The sequence below is a fragment of the Bufo gargarizans genome, unplaced genomic scaffold, assembly GCF_014858855.1.
Source record: "Bufo gargarizans isolate SCDJY-AF-19 unplaced genomic scaffold, ASM1485885v1 original_scaffold_2027_pilon, whole genome shotgun sequence".
Taxonomy (NCBI): Eukaryota; Metazoa; Chordata; class Amphibia; order Anura; family Bufonidae; genus Bufo; species Bufo gargarizans.
In genome coordinates this window covers 69672-86027 of record NW_025334607.1, presented here as the reverse complement: position 1 = coordinate 86027, position 16356 = coordinate 69672, and the positions used below count along the sequence as shown (strand labels likewise).

Genomic DNA, 16356 nt, shown 5'->3' with positions numbered 1-16356 from the left:
ATTGTGACAGGGCTCTAGGGGCAGATTTTTGCGGATGGCTCTGGACAGGAAGGGTTAATTGTCAGGATGCTTTTGTGCCCGGATTACTGCAGTGTCAGGATAGACCGCTTATAAATAAAGTTATTATAACTAGAAGAAAAAAAAATCCATGGTTTTTGTAGTACAAACATGGCGTCTAGACACTTCCGGCGCCTTCAGCACTATTGATGCTATAGCGATGAGAGTACGAACATGGCCGACTTCCGTAGGCGCTCCCGGCGCGCCCCCGACGCGCCCCCGACGCCCTTTCTCCTGTTGTTGTGCCCGCGCCCGCGCGCCCGCCGGAAGGAAGGAGCCGCCATTACAGGAGGAGACTCCCGAGTCACCCGGATACACCCGGAAACCGCGGCTGGGGACCCGCAGTCACCCGAATCACCCGGATATACGAAGCGGCTGCGTCCTTCTCCAGAGTAAGGCCGGATGCAGGTTGAGGGGAGCCGCCTCTAGGCCGCACTGTCCCCGGTCACCTGGAGACTCCCGGAAACTGCGGCCTGATCCACGCCCGACAGACAGACGGGTGAGAGCGCTGACAGCTGAGGGCCCGCCTGATCCCGGGCACCGCACACCCGACACACCCGGCGGCCGCCCTATTGTGTAGTACACCCTACACCCGTCTCCTCCACATACATGACCCGTCTCCTCTACATACATGACCCGTCTCCTCCACATACATGACCCGTCTCCTCCACATACATGACCCGTCTCCTCCACATACATGACCCGTCTCCTCCACATACATGACCCGTCTGCTCCACATACATGACCCGTCTGCTCCACATACATGACCCGTCTCCTCTACATACATGACCCGTCTCCTCTACATACATGACCCGTCTCCTCTACATACATGACCCGTCTCCTCTACATACATGACCCGTCTCCTCTACACGCATGACCCGTCTCCTCTACACGCATGACCCGTCTCCTCTACACGCATGACCCGTCTCCTCTACACGCATGACCCGTCTCCTCCACACGCATGACCCGTCTCCTCCACACGCATGACCCGTCTCCTCCACACGCATGACCCGTCTCCTCCACACGCATGACCCGTCTCCTCCACACGCATGACCCGTCTCCTCCACACGCATGACCCGTCTCCTCCACACGCATGACCCGTCTCCTCCACACGCATGACCCGTCTCCTCCACACGCATGGCCCGTCTCCTCCACACGCATGGCCCGTCTCCTCCACACGCATGGCCCGTCTCCTCCACACGCCTGGCCCGTCTCCCTCCACACGCCTGGCCCGTCTCCCTCCACACGCCTGGCCCGTCTCCCTCCACACGCCTGGCCCGTCTCCCTCCACACGCCTGGCCCGTCTCCCTCCACACGCCTGGCCCTATATACAGACGTGATTTATGTGGATTGAACATACGTGGTATATGTATGCACTGCACATTTTATGATATATATTCCTGTATATACCTTATATATGTGGACTGTACTTACATGACTTGTATCAACTGCATTCACATGATATATATACACTACATACGGTCATGTATGATTACACATATTTTATGTGTTGTCATTTGGAGAGTGGGGGTTGTATATGGAGAATGGTTGCAGTAGTGACACTGACTGTATGTACACCAACAGAAGCAGCCGAACTACAGTTGATAGACAGGTGTACTGACGTGGCACCGTATGATGGGACGGTTAATGAGCAGCCTCGTTGGGATCGGTTAATGGGCAGCCTCGTGGTGATCGATGGGGACCGGTTATTGGGCAGCCTCGTGGTGATCGATGGGGACCGGTTAATGGGCAGCCTCGTGGTGATCGATGGGGACCGGTTAATGGGCAGCCTCGTGATGAATGACGGGGATCGGTTAATGGGCAGCCTCGTTGGGATCGGTTAATGGGCAGCCTCGTGGTGATCGATGGGGACCGGTTAATGGGCAGCCTCGTGGTGAATGACGGGGATCGGTTAATGGGCAGCCTCGTTGGGATCGGTTAATGGGCAGCCTCGTGGTGGTCGATGGGGACCGGTTAATGGGCAGCCTCGTGGTGGTCGATGGGGACCGGTTAATGGGCAGCCTCGTGGTGGTCGATGGGGACCGGTTAATGGGCAGCCTCGCGGTGGTCGATGGGGACCGGTTAATGGGCAGCCTCGCGGTGGTCGATGGGGACCGGTTAATGGGCAGCCTCGCGGTGGTCGATGGGGACCGGTTAATGGGCAGCCTCGTGGTGAATGACGGGGATCGGTTAATGGGCAGCCTCGTTGGGATCGGTTAATGGGCAGCCTCCTTGGGATCGGTTAATGGGCAGCCTCCTTGGGATCGGTTAATGGGCAGCCTCGTGGTGATCGATGGGGACCGGTTAATGGGCAGCCTCGCGGTGGTCGATGGGGACCGGTTAATGGGCAGCCACGCGGTGGTCGATGGGGACCGGTTAATGGGCAGCCTCGCGGTGGTCGATGGGGACCGGTTAAGGGGCAGCCTCGCGGTGGTCGATGGGGACCGGTTAAGGGGCAGCCTCGTGGTGGTCGATGGGGACCGGTTAAGGGGCAGCCTCGTGGTGGTCGATGGGGACCGGTTAAGGGGCAGCCTCGTGGTGGTCGATGGGGACCGGTTAAGGGGCAGCCTCGTGGTGGTCGATGGGGACCGGTTAAGGGGCAGCCTCGTGGTGGTCGATGGGGACCGGTTAAGGGGCAGCCTCGTGGTGGTCGATGGGGACCGGTTAAGGGGCAGCCTCGTGGTGGTCGATGGGGACCGGTTAAGGGGCAGCCTCGTGGTGGTCGATGGGGACCGGTTAAGGGGCAGCCTCGTGGTGGTCGATGGGGACCGGTTAAGGGGCAGCCTCGCGGTGGTCGATGGGGACCGGTTAAGGGGCAGCCTCGCGGTGGTCGATGGGGACCGGTTAAGGGGCAGCCTCGCGGTGGTCGATGGGGACCCGTTAAGGGGCAGCCTCGCGGTGGTCGATGGGGACCCGTTAAGGGGGCAGCCTCGCGGTGGTCGATGGGGACCCGTTAAGGGGCAGCTCAGTCCGTGTTTCGGTTCTTCCCTGCGGTTGTGCTGTGGCAGGGAGTTGCCGTGTTGGGGCCGGCACGTATGATACATGTAGAAGAGACGTGTGGCGGTAGCGGCTGGAGGGTCTGATGTGGCAGGACTTGTCCTGGAGTGGTCCTGCCCCCGGGGCCGTGTGACTGGATGCTCTCATGGCCGCCTTCTCCACGTTTCGTTCTCTTTTGCGCTTTCTCCTGGTCGTATTGATTTTGCTGTGTAAATATATCGTCTCGTGCTGCGCCACGCGGGTGGGTGACCTTTGGTCCTTTACATCCCAAGATGGAAGCCTCTGCCAGTGCATTGTGGGTGAAGGAGTCCAAGGGGTACTTACTCTGCGGGTAGTTAGGATTCCATCTCCAGTGACGCAGGGTTCATGTATGACTGACCCAGACCCCCAAAATCATGAGCCCCCTATAAATATTAGATCTGGAGTCATGTGGTCAATGTCTACTAGAGGAGGAGCTGGCTGAAACCAATATGGCCGCTATAATATTCCTCGCAGTGGTAGTCACCCAGCTTTCCCGGACTCCAAAATGGGCCAAGTTATGTTACAAGTAGTCTACGCTCTTAAAGGGGTTGTTCGCTTTCCCATATTGATGACATATCCTCAGGACATCAGTATCCGCCCAGCAGGCCCCGCCCCCTGGCGCCCCCACCGATCAGCTGCTTGAAGAGGCTGCATCGCTGCCGTCTTCGCATTGTTATCCTGCTCGACATCGCAGCCGCAGACTGTGTAATTACATGGAAGTGAATAGGGCTGCAGAGCTGTAATTACACTGCTGCCCGCTGCAATGTCGACAGCCAGCAGACAAACGGCGCTGCAGTCTCTTTAGACAGTCGGACCCCCGCTGAGCTGGTATTGATGACGGAGAACCCCTTTAGCCCTTTTTTTCAGGAGCCTGAGTGACTACCCCTGGAGCCAGTGCTATGTCGGCCATATTCTCTGCTTTCTGTGTGTTTCTGCACCCCTTAGCGGAAAACCCTGTGACCTTAATTTTTAGCCGTACTCCAGTTAAGGTGTCGTCTGTGACTTGCTTGTTGACTAGCACCAAAACGTGCTCGTCCTGTGTAATGGGGTGGTGACCATTGACTGTCCCTCCCCCACCCCACCACCATTTACAGTGACCTGACTGGTAGGTGTTGTCTACACTCCTGTTGACCCCAAATGTGTTTTTATTTTGCAGATTCCTGAGGATGAGCGCCATGTATGGCTGGTGCGGGGGTCGCACACCGAGGGGAGGCTTCTCCTAAGAACCTCTTTTGCCCATCTGAAGAGGGACACCTGCACGTGACGAAGACTGGATCACAACGTCCTGGCATGTCCTGAGACTCTGTGCATGGAGTGCCTTTACCAAGCCTCACCCCGGCAGGCGTTGATTTGGGCAGGATGAGTGCTGCGCCATGATGATGGCACGGAAACAAGATGTGCGGGTGCCCACTTATAGCATCAGTGTGGTGGGCCTGTCCGGCACAGAAAAGGAAAAAGGCCAGTGTGGCATCGGGAAGTCGTGCCTGTGCAACCGCTTTGCACGACCTAGTGCAGATGACTTCCACTTGGACCACACCTCCGTCCTTAGCACTAGTGACTTTGGGGGCCGTGTCGTGAACAATGACCACTTCCTGTACTGGGGGGAGATCACCCGGACGCTTGAAGACTGTGTGGAGTGCAAGGTACATGTGGTGGAACAGACGGAGTTCATAGATGACCAGACCTTCCAGCCTCACCGCAGCACGGCGCTGCAGCCATACATCAAGCGTGCTGCATCCAGTAAGCTCGCCTCTGCTGAGAAGCTTATGTATTTTTGCACAGATCAGTTGGGACTAGAGCAGGACTTTGAGCAGAAGCAGATGCCCGATGGCAAACTGCTGGTAGACGGCTTTCTGCTGTGCGTGGACGTCAGTCGTGGCATGAATAGGAACTTTGATGACCAACTTAAGTTTGTGTCCAACCTTTACACTCAACTAGCCAAGACCAAGAAGCCGATTGTGCTGGTCCTGACCAAGTGTGATGAAGGGGTGGAGCGATACATTCGGGACGCCCATGGGTTCGCACTCAACAAAAAGAATTTACAGGTGGTGGAGACTTCAGCCAGGTCCAATGTCAATGTAGACTTGGCCTTTACTGCCCTCATACAGCTGATTGACAAGAGTCGTGGCAAGTCCAAGATCATTCCTTACTTTGAGGCATTGAAGCAGCAGAGCCAGCAGAGCGCAGCCGCCAAAGACAAGTATGAATGGCTGGTGGGACGAGTAGTCAAGTCACACAATGAGACGTGGCTGAACGCGAGCCGGCGCATGCAAAGCTGCAGCGAATATCAAGATTACGTGTACTTGGAAGGTACCGACAAAGCCAAGAAGCTGTTTCAACAGCACATCCAGAGACTCCGGCAGGACCATATTGAGCGTCGTCGCAAGGTTTACCTGTCAGACCTCCCCCATGCTTTAGACGTCCTTGTGCCTGACCTTAATGAAATAGACCATCTGAGCTGCCCCAAAGTAGCCAAACTGTTAGAGTCAAAGCCTAACTTCTCCCGTTGGTTTGTGGTTCTTGAGGACACCCCATGGGATCTGACAAGCCACATAGACAACATGGATGACGACCGAATACCTTATGACATCATGGAAACTGCGCAGGCTGCAGATGTGTATTGCAGTCACCTGGAAAAACTAAGGAATGCAAGAAAGAAATCGGAGATGAAAAAAGCCTTCAAAGAAAACCTAGTTGCATCTCCATTCATCACTCCTGGAAAGCCCTGGGAGGAAGCTCGTAGTTTTATTATGAGCGAGGAGTTTTATCAGTGGCTGGAAGAGCCGGTCTATATGGAGATCTATAGTAAGCACCAAAAAGAGATCATTGACAAAGCCAAGGAGGAGTTCCAGGAGTTACTGCTCGAGTATTCGGAGCTGTTCTATGAACTGGAACTAGACGCCAAGCCTAGCAAAGAGAAAATGGGGGTCATCCAAGAAGTTCTAGGTGAGGAGCAACGCTTCAAAGCTCTGCAGAAGCTGCAGGCCGAGCGGGACGCCCTAATCCTGAAACACATTCACTTTGTCTATCATCCCACAAAAGACACTTGCCCCAGTAATCCTTCATGTGTAGACACCAAAATCGAGCAGCTTATCAGCTCCAGGTGCCCCTACCCCTATGACCGCCTCTATAAAGACCCCAATGTAGACAGGATTAACCTGGTCATCCTCGGCAAGGACGGTTTGGCGCGAGAGCTTGCTAATGAGATCCGTGCTCTTTGCACCAACGATGACAAGTACGTGATTGATGGGAAGATGTACGAGTTGTCTTTGCGTCCCATTGAGGGCAATGTGCGGCTGCCTGTCAACTCATTTCAGACCTCGACCTTTATGCCTCATGGATGCCTCTGCCTTTACAACTCCAAAGAGTCTTTGTCCTATGTCGTAGAGAGTATTGAGAAAAATCGGGAGTCCAGTCTAGGACGTAAGGACAACCACATGCTCAACTTACCACTCACCTTAATACTCGTCCACCGCAGAGGTGACACGAGTGGGGAAACTGCGCACAGCCTCATTCAGCAGGGCCAGCAAATAGCCAGCAAGCTGCAGTGCTTCTTCCTGGACGCTGCCTCCACCAGCCTGGGCTATGGCCGCAACATAAATGAGAAGCAGATCAGCCAGATCCTGCGCTTTCTTCTAGAGTCCAAGAAGAACCTGAATCTTGTGAGCTCCTCGCCAAGTATCAAGGATTTGGTTGACTGTGATCTGCGTGTAGTCATGTGCTTGATGTGCGGAGACCCCTTTAATATAGAGGAGGTGCTGAACGTTCTGAAGCCTCATACGTATCGGCCGTCGCAGTTTGGAGTTGGTGGCTCAGTGCTGCTTGACTTGCCGTTAGGTAGTCAAAAGCGCCGGCTGGAGCTGCTTATCTTGTCCTATCACGCCTCCTTCAACATCCGGAAGACAAAGCTGGTACATGGGTACATTGTTTTCTACGCAGCGAAGCGCCGTGCCTCCCTGGCCATGCTCCGGGCCTTCCTCTGTGAAGTACAAGACATTGTTCCTGTGCAGCTTGTTGCCTTGACTGAGGGTCCCGTAAACCTCTTGGATAACCTGACCAGGGACCAACTGACTGAAGGTGAGGAGATCGCTCAGGACATTGAAGGCAAATTCCTGAATTTACAGTATGGACAGTCCCAGCCCAAGCTGGACATGTTCTACTCCTTCTTCAAGGATGTTGTGGAGAAGAAAGTCATCATCGAAGCCTCGCATATGTATGACAACACAGCAGAAGCATGTAGCACTACAGAGGAGGTGTTCAGCTCCCCTCGCGCAGGGTCTCCTCTCTGTAATTCTCACTTGCCTGACTCTGAGGAAGATCTGGACCCGTCTCCTCAGCACATCCTGTCTCGGGACGACATGAGTTTGGCCGCACCCTCAAGAGACATTTCTAAATTGGAGGACAGTGAGAGTCTTCCCTTCATCTCTGTCATGAGCACCTTAGAGAGCAAACTGAACAACAAGGTACCTCCTCCCCTCAAACCAAAGCCCGACCTGTCCTACCTAGACCCTGGGTCCCGTGATGGACACAGAAGGTCCTTAACCTCCATCACTTGGCCTCCATCTGAAGCCTTTGACCCTTCAGACTATGCAGAGCCTATAGACTCTGTTGTAAAACCGAGGAACCAAGAAGAGAACATTTACTCTGTGCCTCATGACAGCACGCAAGGAAAAATAATCACCATCCGAAACGCTATCAAGCCGCAGTCCAATGGCAGCGGGAACGGTTCAGACAGCGACATGGACACTAATTCCCTGGAAAGAACACGAAAAGCGTCCATCGTGACCAAACCTGTCCTCTACCGGACCAAGTGTGCCAAACTCGGGAAGTTTTCTAGTTATCGCAGCAGCTTCAGTGTGGGCAGTGACGACGAGCTGGGCCCCATGCGAAGAAAAGACGAAGACATTGGAACGCAGGGACCGAAAGACAACACTACAAACTCCTACGAGGCAGATGGGGAGGATCCGCGCAAGAGGAACATTCTGCGCAGTCTGAGAAGGACCACCAAGGTACGTAGTGTGGACAGAACTATAAATCCCCTGCATACTCCAGTCACAGCCAGAGCTGCAGTCTGCACAGTGAGGAGCGGGAGATGTAGCTCATTCTTGGTCTATCTCGGACGTACGACACCAGGTGACACGTCTCCAACCTGATCCGAGCGAGCCCCGAACAGACTATGACCAGATGTCAGGCCTGTGAAGTATGACTGCAGCTCCGGCTGTGACTGGAGTAAAGGGAGCGCCCCATTCTATGTATGTGCAGCTGTTACTCTGATAGCACAGGTCCTGCAGAGCGGGTACCCCAACGTGCTGATTACCAGATGTGCAGTTATTGGGGTTGTAGTCCTTCCTCTAGATCCGAAGCATGAACTTGATTGAGGTCTCGTCAGTGTTAATCGTGATCAGGGCCAATGTTTAGCTCTGGATGTGAACATTAACTGACGGCAAGCAGAGATCTTGAAATTGGTTGAAACTGAGGAACATTTATGCAGACATCCAATCCCTCTGAGCCGGCGGAGGACTCTTAATAACGTAGTTCCATCTCTGATAGTCCGTGGGCTTCAGCTATAATTTACGCCAGTTTCTGGCGCATGTTATAGTAAATCCGGCGCCCGTGTAAGCCACGCCCCTTTTATGCACTTCAGGAAATAATGTATGTACACAGTGACTGCACCAGCAGAATAGTGAGTGCAGCTCTGGAGTATAATACAGGATGTAACTCAGGATAAGTACAGGATAAGTAATGTATGTACACAGTGACTGCACCAGCAGAATAGTGAGTGCAGCTCTGGAGTATAATACAGGATGTAACTCAGGATCAGTACAGGATAAGTAATGTATGTACACAGTGACTGCACCAGCATAATAGTGAGTGCAGCTCTGGAGTATAATACAGGATCAGTACAGGATAAGTAATGTATGTACACAGTGACTGCACCAGCAGAATAGTGAGTGCAGCTCTGGAGTATAATACAGGATGTAACTCAGGATCAGTACAGGATAAGTAATGTATGTACACAGTGACTGCACCAGCAGAATAGTGAGTTCAGCTCTGGAGTACAGTACAGGATGTAACTCGGGATCAGTACAGGATAAGTAATGTATGTACACAGTGACTGCACCAGCAGAATAGTGAGTGCAGCTCTGGAGTATAATACAGGATGTAACTCAGGATCAGTACAGGATAAGTAATGTATGTACACAGTGACTGCACCAGCAGAATAGTGAGTGCAGCTCTGGAGTATAATACAGGATGTAACTCAGGATCAGTACAGGATAAGTAATGTATGTACACAGTGACTGCACCAGCAGAATAGTGAGTGCAGCTCTGGAGTATAATACAGGATGTAACTCAGGATCAGTACAGAATAAGTAATGTATGTACACAGTGACTGCACCAGCAGAATAGTGAGTGCAGCTCTGGAGTATAATACAGGATGTAACTCAGGATCAGTACAGGATAAGTAATGTATGTACACAGTGACTGCACCAGCAGAATAGTGAGTGCAGCTCTGGAGTATAATACAGGATGTAACTCAGGATCAGTACAGGATAAGTAATGGATGTACACAGTGACTCCACCAGCAGAATAGTGAGTGCAGCTCTGGAGTATAATACAGGATGTAACTCAGGATCAGTACAGGATAAGTAATGTATGTACACAGTGACTGCACCAGCAGAATAGTGAGTGCAGCTCTGGAGTATAATACAGGATGTGAGATGTTTTGATGAATTGTTTTCTGTATTTCGGTGCAGTCCTGGTTGATATGAGGTTGGGGTGTTTGTTCTGTGTGCCCCCCGCTCGCCCCCAGAATTGGGGGTTCTGAGAGATGTGACCTCCTCTGGGGACAGTGATGATTCCTTCTGATCTTTTCTTTCCCCCCAGAAACGAGCCCCTAAACTCCGTCCCTCTCTGACCAAGCAGATGGAGAGCAATTATTTTGGGATGCCGCTGGTGAACGTCGTGACTTCCGAGAAGCCTATTCCTATCTTCATTGAAAAGTGTGTGGAGTACATAGAAACCACAGGTGAGGGGTCCGGCTGCTGATTTTAGGGGCCGGAGAGCTGACACTCTAATCTGGTGTTCCTTACACATCACCACTTTTCCATCCATTTTGCTTGAGAACACCCCGTCTTGTCTATGGCTGTGTCTGGTACTGCAGCTCCCTTCCCACCTCCCCCCATGGTGAATGAGACACCCCTGGGTACCTGCTGGGGGAGAAGTCACATGACTCCCGTCCCTCTTACTCCGCCCCCTTCTCCCCCGGACCTTCAGCGTCTGCAGATTGTGTGCATCCTCTTTCTGTCTCCCCCCAGGGATGAGCACGGAGGGAATCTACCGGGTCAGCGGCAACAAGTCCGAGATGGATTCTCTGCAGAGGCAGTTTGATCAAGGTGACGATGGTGGTAGTGGTGGCGGTGGGAAGAATGATGATGAGGGTGATTAATGGTGGTGGAAGAAAGGGTGACGGTATTAGTGGTGAGGATGATGGGAGTTTTATAGTGGTGGTTGGAGGGATGATGGGGATAATTGTGATGGTGGTGGGTTGTTGATGACAGTGGTGGTAGTTGGAGGTGGAGATGGGAAGGAGGGTAACGATGGCAGTAGGGAAGGAGAGGAAGATGATGGGTTGATGATCATGGCAGGCTGTTGACTTTGATAATGGTGATGATGATGGTGGAGGATGAGGGCGGAGAGGATGGGAAAGGAGGTTAACATTGGCAGCAGGGAAGTAGAGGAGGATGAGGATGGCGGAGGGGAGGTGGGGGAATGATGGGATGAGGATGACATCCGGACTCTGCTCTGACCCTTCTTGGACTCTTGTACCTCTCGCAGATCACAGCCTGGACCTGGCGGAGAAAGATTTTACGGTGAACACGGTTGCCGGAGCCTTGAAGAGTTTCTTTGCGGAGCTGCCGGACCCCCTGGTGCCGTATACTGTACAGTCCGAGCTGGTGGACGCCTACAGTAAGTGATTGTAGTAAGCGTGGCCCGCTGGGGAGACATGAGCGGCTGTACGCGTCATCATCGGATTCTCCACATTGATGATCACTCCCATCATTGTCCATAATGACTGGCCACTGAGAAATAGTGCAGAACCAGCCTCACCTCTCCTTATATAAGGAGCAGAGAGGGTCCGGACCTGTGGTGGGTGCCGTGGTTGTGTCTCTAGGCGCCATCTTTTCTTGGTTTCTCTGGCCACCTTTTGAACTTTGCTTCTTGTCTTCTGTAGAAATCAATGACCTAGAGCAGAAGCTTCAGGCGATGAAGGAACTTCTGAGGAAACTGCCCAAGGAAAACCAAGAGATCTTCAAATACGTCATCTCGCACCTGAACCGGTCAGTGTGTGTGTGTGTGTGTCTCGTCTTTGTGCGCGCCCATGTGTGCCCCGTATATGGGTTGCTCTTGCCCGCTGTGCCTCGTCTGATCTTCTCTGCTCCTCCGCAGGGTCAGCCAGCATCATCACACTAACCTGATGACCAGCGAGAACCTGTCCATCTGTTTCTGGCCGACGTTGATGCGCCCGGACTTCACCACCATGGACGCTCTGACGGCGACTCGCACCTACCAGACAATCATCGAGCTCTTCATCCATCAGTGTCCGTACTTCTTCTACCAGCGCCCTGCGGTGGACCTTCCCACGCCGAGCTCCCCCTCCACACCTCCTCTCCATCCGCCTTCTCCCCCTACGTCTCCCCCATTAACCCCTGTGTCCCCATCGGAGAGCCTGCTACCATCTGATCCAAACATCCTGTGACCGTTTCCTCCCCTGCAGTTTGTAGTCTCTCCCGGAGGCAACATCTGACCCCCCAGCCACTTGCTGACCTCTCGTGGAGGACCGGTGGCATCACTTTTGGGACCATTACAGATGTAAGAGACTTGGAGGCTGAGATGGACCCTCCGGTGGAAAGAACTGGGGGTTATCGTGGTACATTATGGAGCGGGGCGTCCCTGGTACACTGTGCAAGGATCATGAATGGATATCTGGTACACTGACTGTGTGACCCCCCACTTCACACGGGGACCCCGCTTCTGGGCTGTCCGAGCGCCTGCTGTCTGTGGATTATGCCCTCGGTCTGGATCACATCACAGGAGGAGCACTTGGTGCATCGAAGAGCAACACTGTGAAATGTGGCGCTGAGCGGGGGCTCTCCGCGTCCCTCTGTGGTATTAGTGCCCCCCACCCTTTAGGACACTAACCCCAAAAGGACACAGAACCCACACTACATATCTTAGCACTTACAGGCGGCACATTAGGGGTCCTGGGGGCTGCATGAATTGTATGCTTTGTACATGACTACACTCAACACGTGTGACACGGGCCGGAGATCACACGCATGTTTAACCACTGCTGCTCCGGCTGCATTTTCTTCTTCATTTTCGTCCCTTTTTTTAATTGGAGGCGCCTCAGGATGGGATTGTTGGTTCTGTGGTCACTGATCTCCTGAGGTGCCCTATAGTCCCGGCTCATTTTATAGGCCTGACCCGTATAGGGTGAGATTGCACCACGCCCCATTTTATCTGACGTGTCCTACTGATCCCCGTAACAGACGGCCCCCGCTTTTACTGACTTCACAATGAGCTGCGCCCTCACTACCTCTTTGTCAAGACACTAACTGTCCTTAAGTGTTAAAAACACCCCTCCCCCGCACCTGTATGACCGGCGACCACACGTAACAGATCCTGTCCTGCTAACTTAAACCCCCCCTTAACCCAAGTGTGACTTTCCCTCCCCCACCCAGTGAGCGTGGCCCGGGACAGGAGGGGTGAATGGCGGGGAGCCCCGAGGTGAACGTTTTGGGGGTCAGTCTCGCAGGTTGTGAAGGGAAAGTCTGAACCCACAATCCCGTGTGCAGGGAGACCTCGCCGCGACTGGGGGCCCCCATCATTTCCTGTTCAGTTTGTCGGGTCACTTTGTGCATGAGAAGGTGACCCCCCCGCTGACGCCTGGAGTCGTATTCGCTGCGATCTGCTCATTGTAATTGGAACAAACTGAGGGCCTTAATGTGACTTGTATTATAGCTAATAAATCTTGTTATAAACTCCCAGCGCTCGCCCTCTTTATCTGAAAATATAGGGGCCCCGCACCACGGGGCAGCAAGTGGGGCCCCGCACCACGGGGCAGCAAGTGGGGCCCCGCACCACGGGGCAGCAAGTGGGGCCCCGCACCACGGGGCAGCAAGTGGGGCCCCGCACCACGGGGCAGCAAGTGGGGCCCCGCCCCCCGGGGCAGCAAGTGGGGCCCCGCACCACGGGGCAGCAAGTGGGGCCCCGCACCACGGGGCAGCAAGTGGGGCCCAGCATGCGTCCGTAGCAACCAGGCTGTCCGAAAGATTGTTACAATGCGTCCGTAGCAACCAGGCTGTCCGAAAGATTGTTACAATGCGTCCGTAGCAACCAGGCTGTCCGAAAGATTGTTACAATGCGTCCGTAGCAACCAGGCTGTCCGAAAGATTGTTACAATGCGTCCGTAGCAACCAGGCTGTCCGAAAGATTGTTACAATGCGTCCGTAGCAACCAGGCTGTCCGAAAGATTGTTACAATGCGTCCGTAGCAACCAGGCTGTCCGAAAGATTGTTACAATGCGTCCGTAGCAACCAGGCTGTCCGAAAGATTGTTACAATGCGTCCGTAGCAACCAGGCTGTCCGAAAGATTGTTACAATGCGTCCGTAGCAACCAGGCTGTCCGAAAGATTGTTACAATGCGTCCGTAGCAACCAGGCTGTCCGAAAGATTGTTACAATGCGTCCGTAGCAGCCAGGCTGTCCGAAAGATTGTTACAATGCGTCCGTAGCAGCCAGGCTGTCCGAAAGATTGTTACAATGCGTCCGTAGCAGCCAGGCTGTCCCAAAGATTGTTACAATGCGTCCGTAGCAGCCAGGCTGTCCCAAAGATTGTTACAATGCGTCCGTAGCAGCCAGGCTGTCCCAAAGATTGTTACAATGCGTCCGTAGCAACCAGGCTGCCCCAAAGATTGTTACAATGCATCCGTAGCAACCAGGCTGCCCCAAAGATTGTTACAATGCACCCGTAGCAACCAGGCTGTCCGAAAGATTGTTACAATGCACGCGTAGCAACCAGGCTGTCCCAAAGATTGTTACAATGCGTCCGTAGCAACCAGGCTGTCCCAAAGATTGTTACAATGCACCCGTAGCAACCAGGCTGTCCGAAAGATTGTTACAATGCACCCGTAGCAACCAGGCTGTCCGAAAGATTGTTACAATGCACGCGTAGCAACCAGGCTGTCCCAAAGATTGTTACAATGCGTCCGTAGCAACCAGGCTGTCCCAAAGATTGTTACAATGCATCCGTAGCAACCAGGCTGTCTCAAACATAGTTCGTGTATCCATAGCAACCGTTATGTTAGATTTTTTACAATGTATCCGTAGCAGCCAGGCTGTCAGATTGTTAGAGTATCCATAGCAGGGCTGCCCCCAGTATCCTTAAAGGTTGAGTCCTTTGTAAATAATGTAAACAGAAGTTGTACTGTTCACTGACAGCAAGCAGAGCTCTAGAACAGTGAGGTATTAATGCTCAGATCTCTGCAGCATTATGTATATCCAGGGGGGGGCTGAAGTCTGCGCCGCGGTTTTCGGGGGCTCTATCGCCATGTATTAGGACGCTGTCACAGATCCCTGTGGAGGGTTTTTGAGTTAATACATGAGGATCCAGCGGGAGGAGGAGCGGCGGTGTCGTACCTTTACATTTCTCATTCCCTTTCAGCCAACTTACAGCTACCACAGAAAAGCTGTGTGTGAACCTTCCCTTAACGAGATTTTCCCTACTGCATAACCCCAATGTGTACAATATAGACACTGGGACGTTGTAGCGAACCCTCAGCTCTGTGAGTGCAACCACGTCAGCATGTGGTGTCTGAGGATAGAAACCAGGATGTTTCAGTTCAAAGAAAGAAGGAAAATTTAAAAATGATGAGAAACGAAGACAATGGGCGCAGAAACCAAGGGCCACTGCTTAGATTTGGTGGGAAATAGGATCTGACCAGGGGACAGTTGTAGGACGTTATATACTGGAAGAGCCCTGAAATCATAGCAGCCAATCAGAGCCCTCCTATGTACAAGAATATAACTACTATAATACTGCCTCCTATGTACAAGAATATAACTACTATAATACTGCTCCTATGTACAAGAATATAACTACTATAATACTGCTCCTATGTACAAGACTATAACTACTATAATACTGCTCCTATGTACAAGACTATAACTACTATAATACTGCCCCCTATGTACAAGAATATAACTACTATAATACTGCCTCCTATGTACAAGAATATAACTACTATAATACTGCTCCTATGTACAAGAATATAACTACTGTAATACTACCTCCTATGTACAATAATATAACTACTATAATACTGCCTCCTATGTACAAGAATATAACTACTATAATACTCCTATGTACAAGAATATAACTACTATAATACTGCCTCCTATGTACAAGAATATAACTACTGTAATACTACCTCCTATGTACAATAATATAACTGCTATAATACTGCTCCTATGTACAAGAATATAACTACTATAATACTGCTCCTATGTACAAGAATATAACTGCTATAATACTGCTCCTATGTACAAGAATATAACTACTATAATACTGCCTCCTATGTACAAGAATATAACTACTATAATACTGCTCCTATGTACAAGAATATAACTACTATAATACTGCTCCTATGTACAAGAATATAACTACTATAATACTGCCTCCTATGTACAAGAATATAACTACTATAATACTGCCTCCTATGTACAAGAATATAACTACTATAATACTGCTCCTATGTACAAGAATATAACTACTATAATACTGCTCCTATGTACAAGAATATAACTACTATAATACTGCTCCTATGTACAAGAATATAACTACTATAATACTGCTCCTATGTACAAGACTATAACTACTATAATACTGCTCCTATGTACAAGACTATAACTACTATAATACTGCTCCTATGTACAAGACTATAACTACTATAATACTGCTCCTATGTACAAGAATATAACTACTATAATACTGCTCCTATGTACAAGACTATAACTACTATAATACTGCTCCTATGTACAAGACTATAACTACTATAATACTGCTCCTATGTACAAGACTATAACTACTATAATACTGCTCCTATGTACAAGAATATAACTGCTATAATACTGCTCCTATGTACAAGAATATAACTGCTATAATACTGCCTCCTATGTACAAGAATATAACTACTATAATACTGCTCCTATGTCCAAGAAT

The 16356-nt window shown here is 51.5% G+C and overlaps 1 protein-coding gene across 2 annotated transcripts; it reads left to right on the top strand.

Moving 5' to 3' along the window:
- The first annotated feature begins 310 nt into the window (after positions 1-310).
- On the top strand, positions 311-13124 carry ARHGAP35 (Rho GTPase activating protein 35). Of its 2 annotated transcripts, none has more exons than XM_044274709.1 (7): positions 311-449; positions 4232-8084; positions 9961-10102; positions 10392-10469; positions 10912-11043; positions 11309-11414; positions 11524-13124. In XM_044274709.1, exons 2-7 carry the CDS (start codon positions 4449-4451, stop codon positions 11831-11833), a joined length of 4404 nt encoding a protein of 1467 aa, XP_044130644.1. In that variant the 5' UTR covers positions 311-449; positions 4232-4448; the 3' UTR covers positions 11834-13124. The 2 variants fall into 2 exon arrangements, with proteins under 2 accessions (XP_044130644.1, XP_044130643.1); XM_044274708.1 differs by having other exon boundaries at positions 311-556.
- The last annotated feature ends 3232 nt before the right edge of the window (positions 13125-16356 follow it).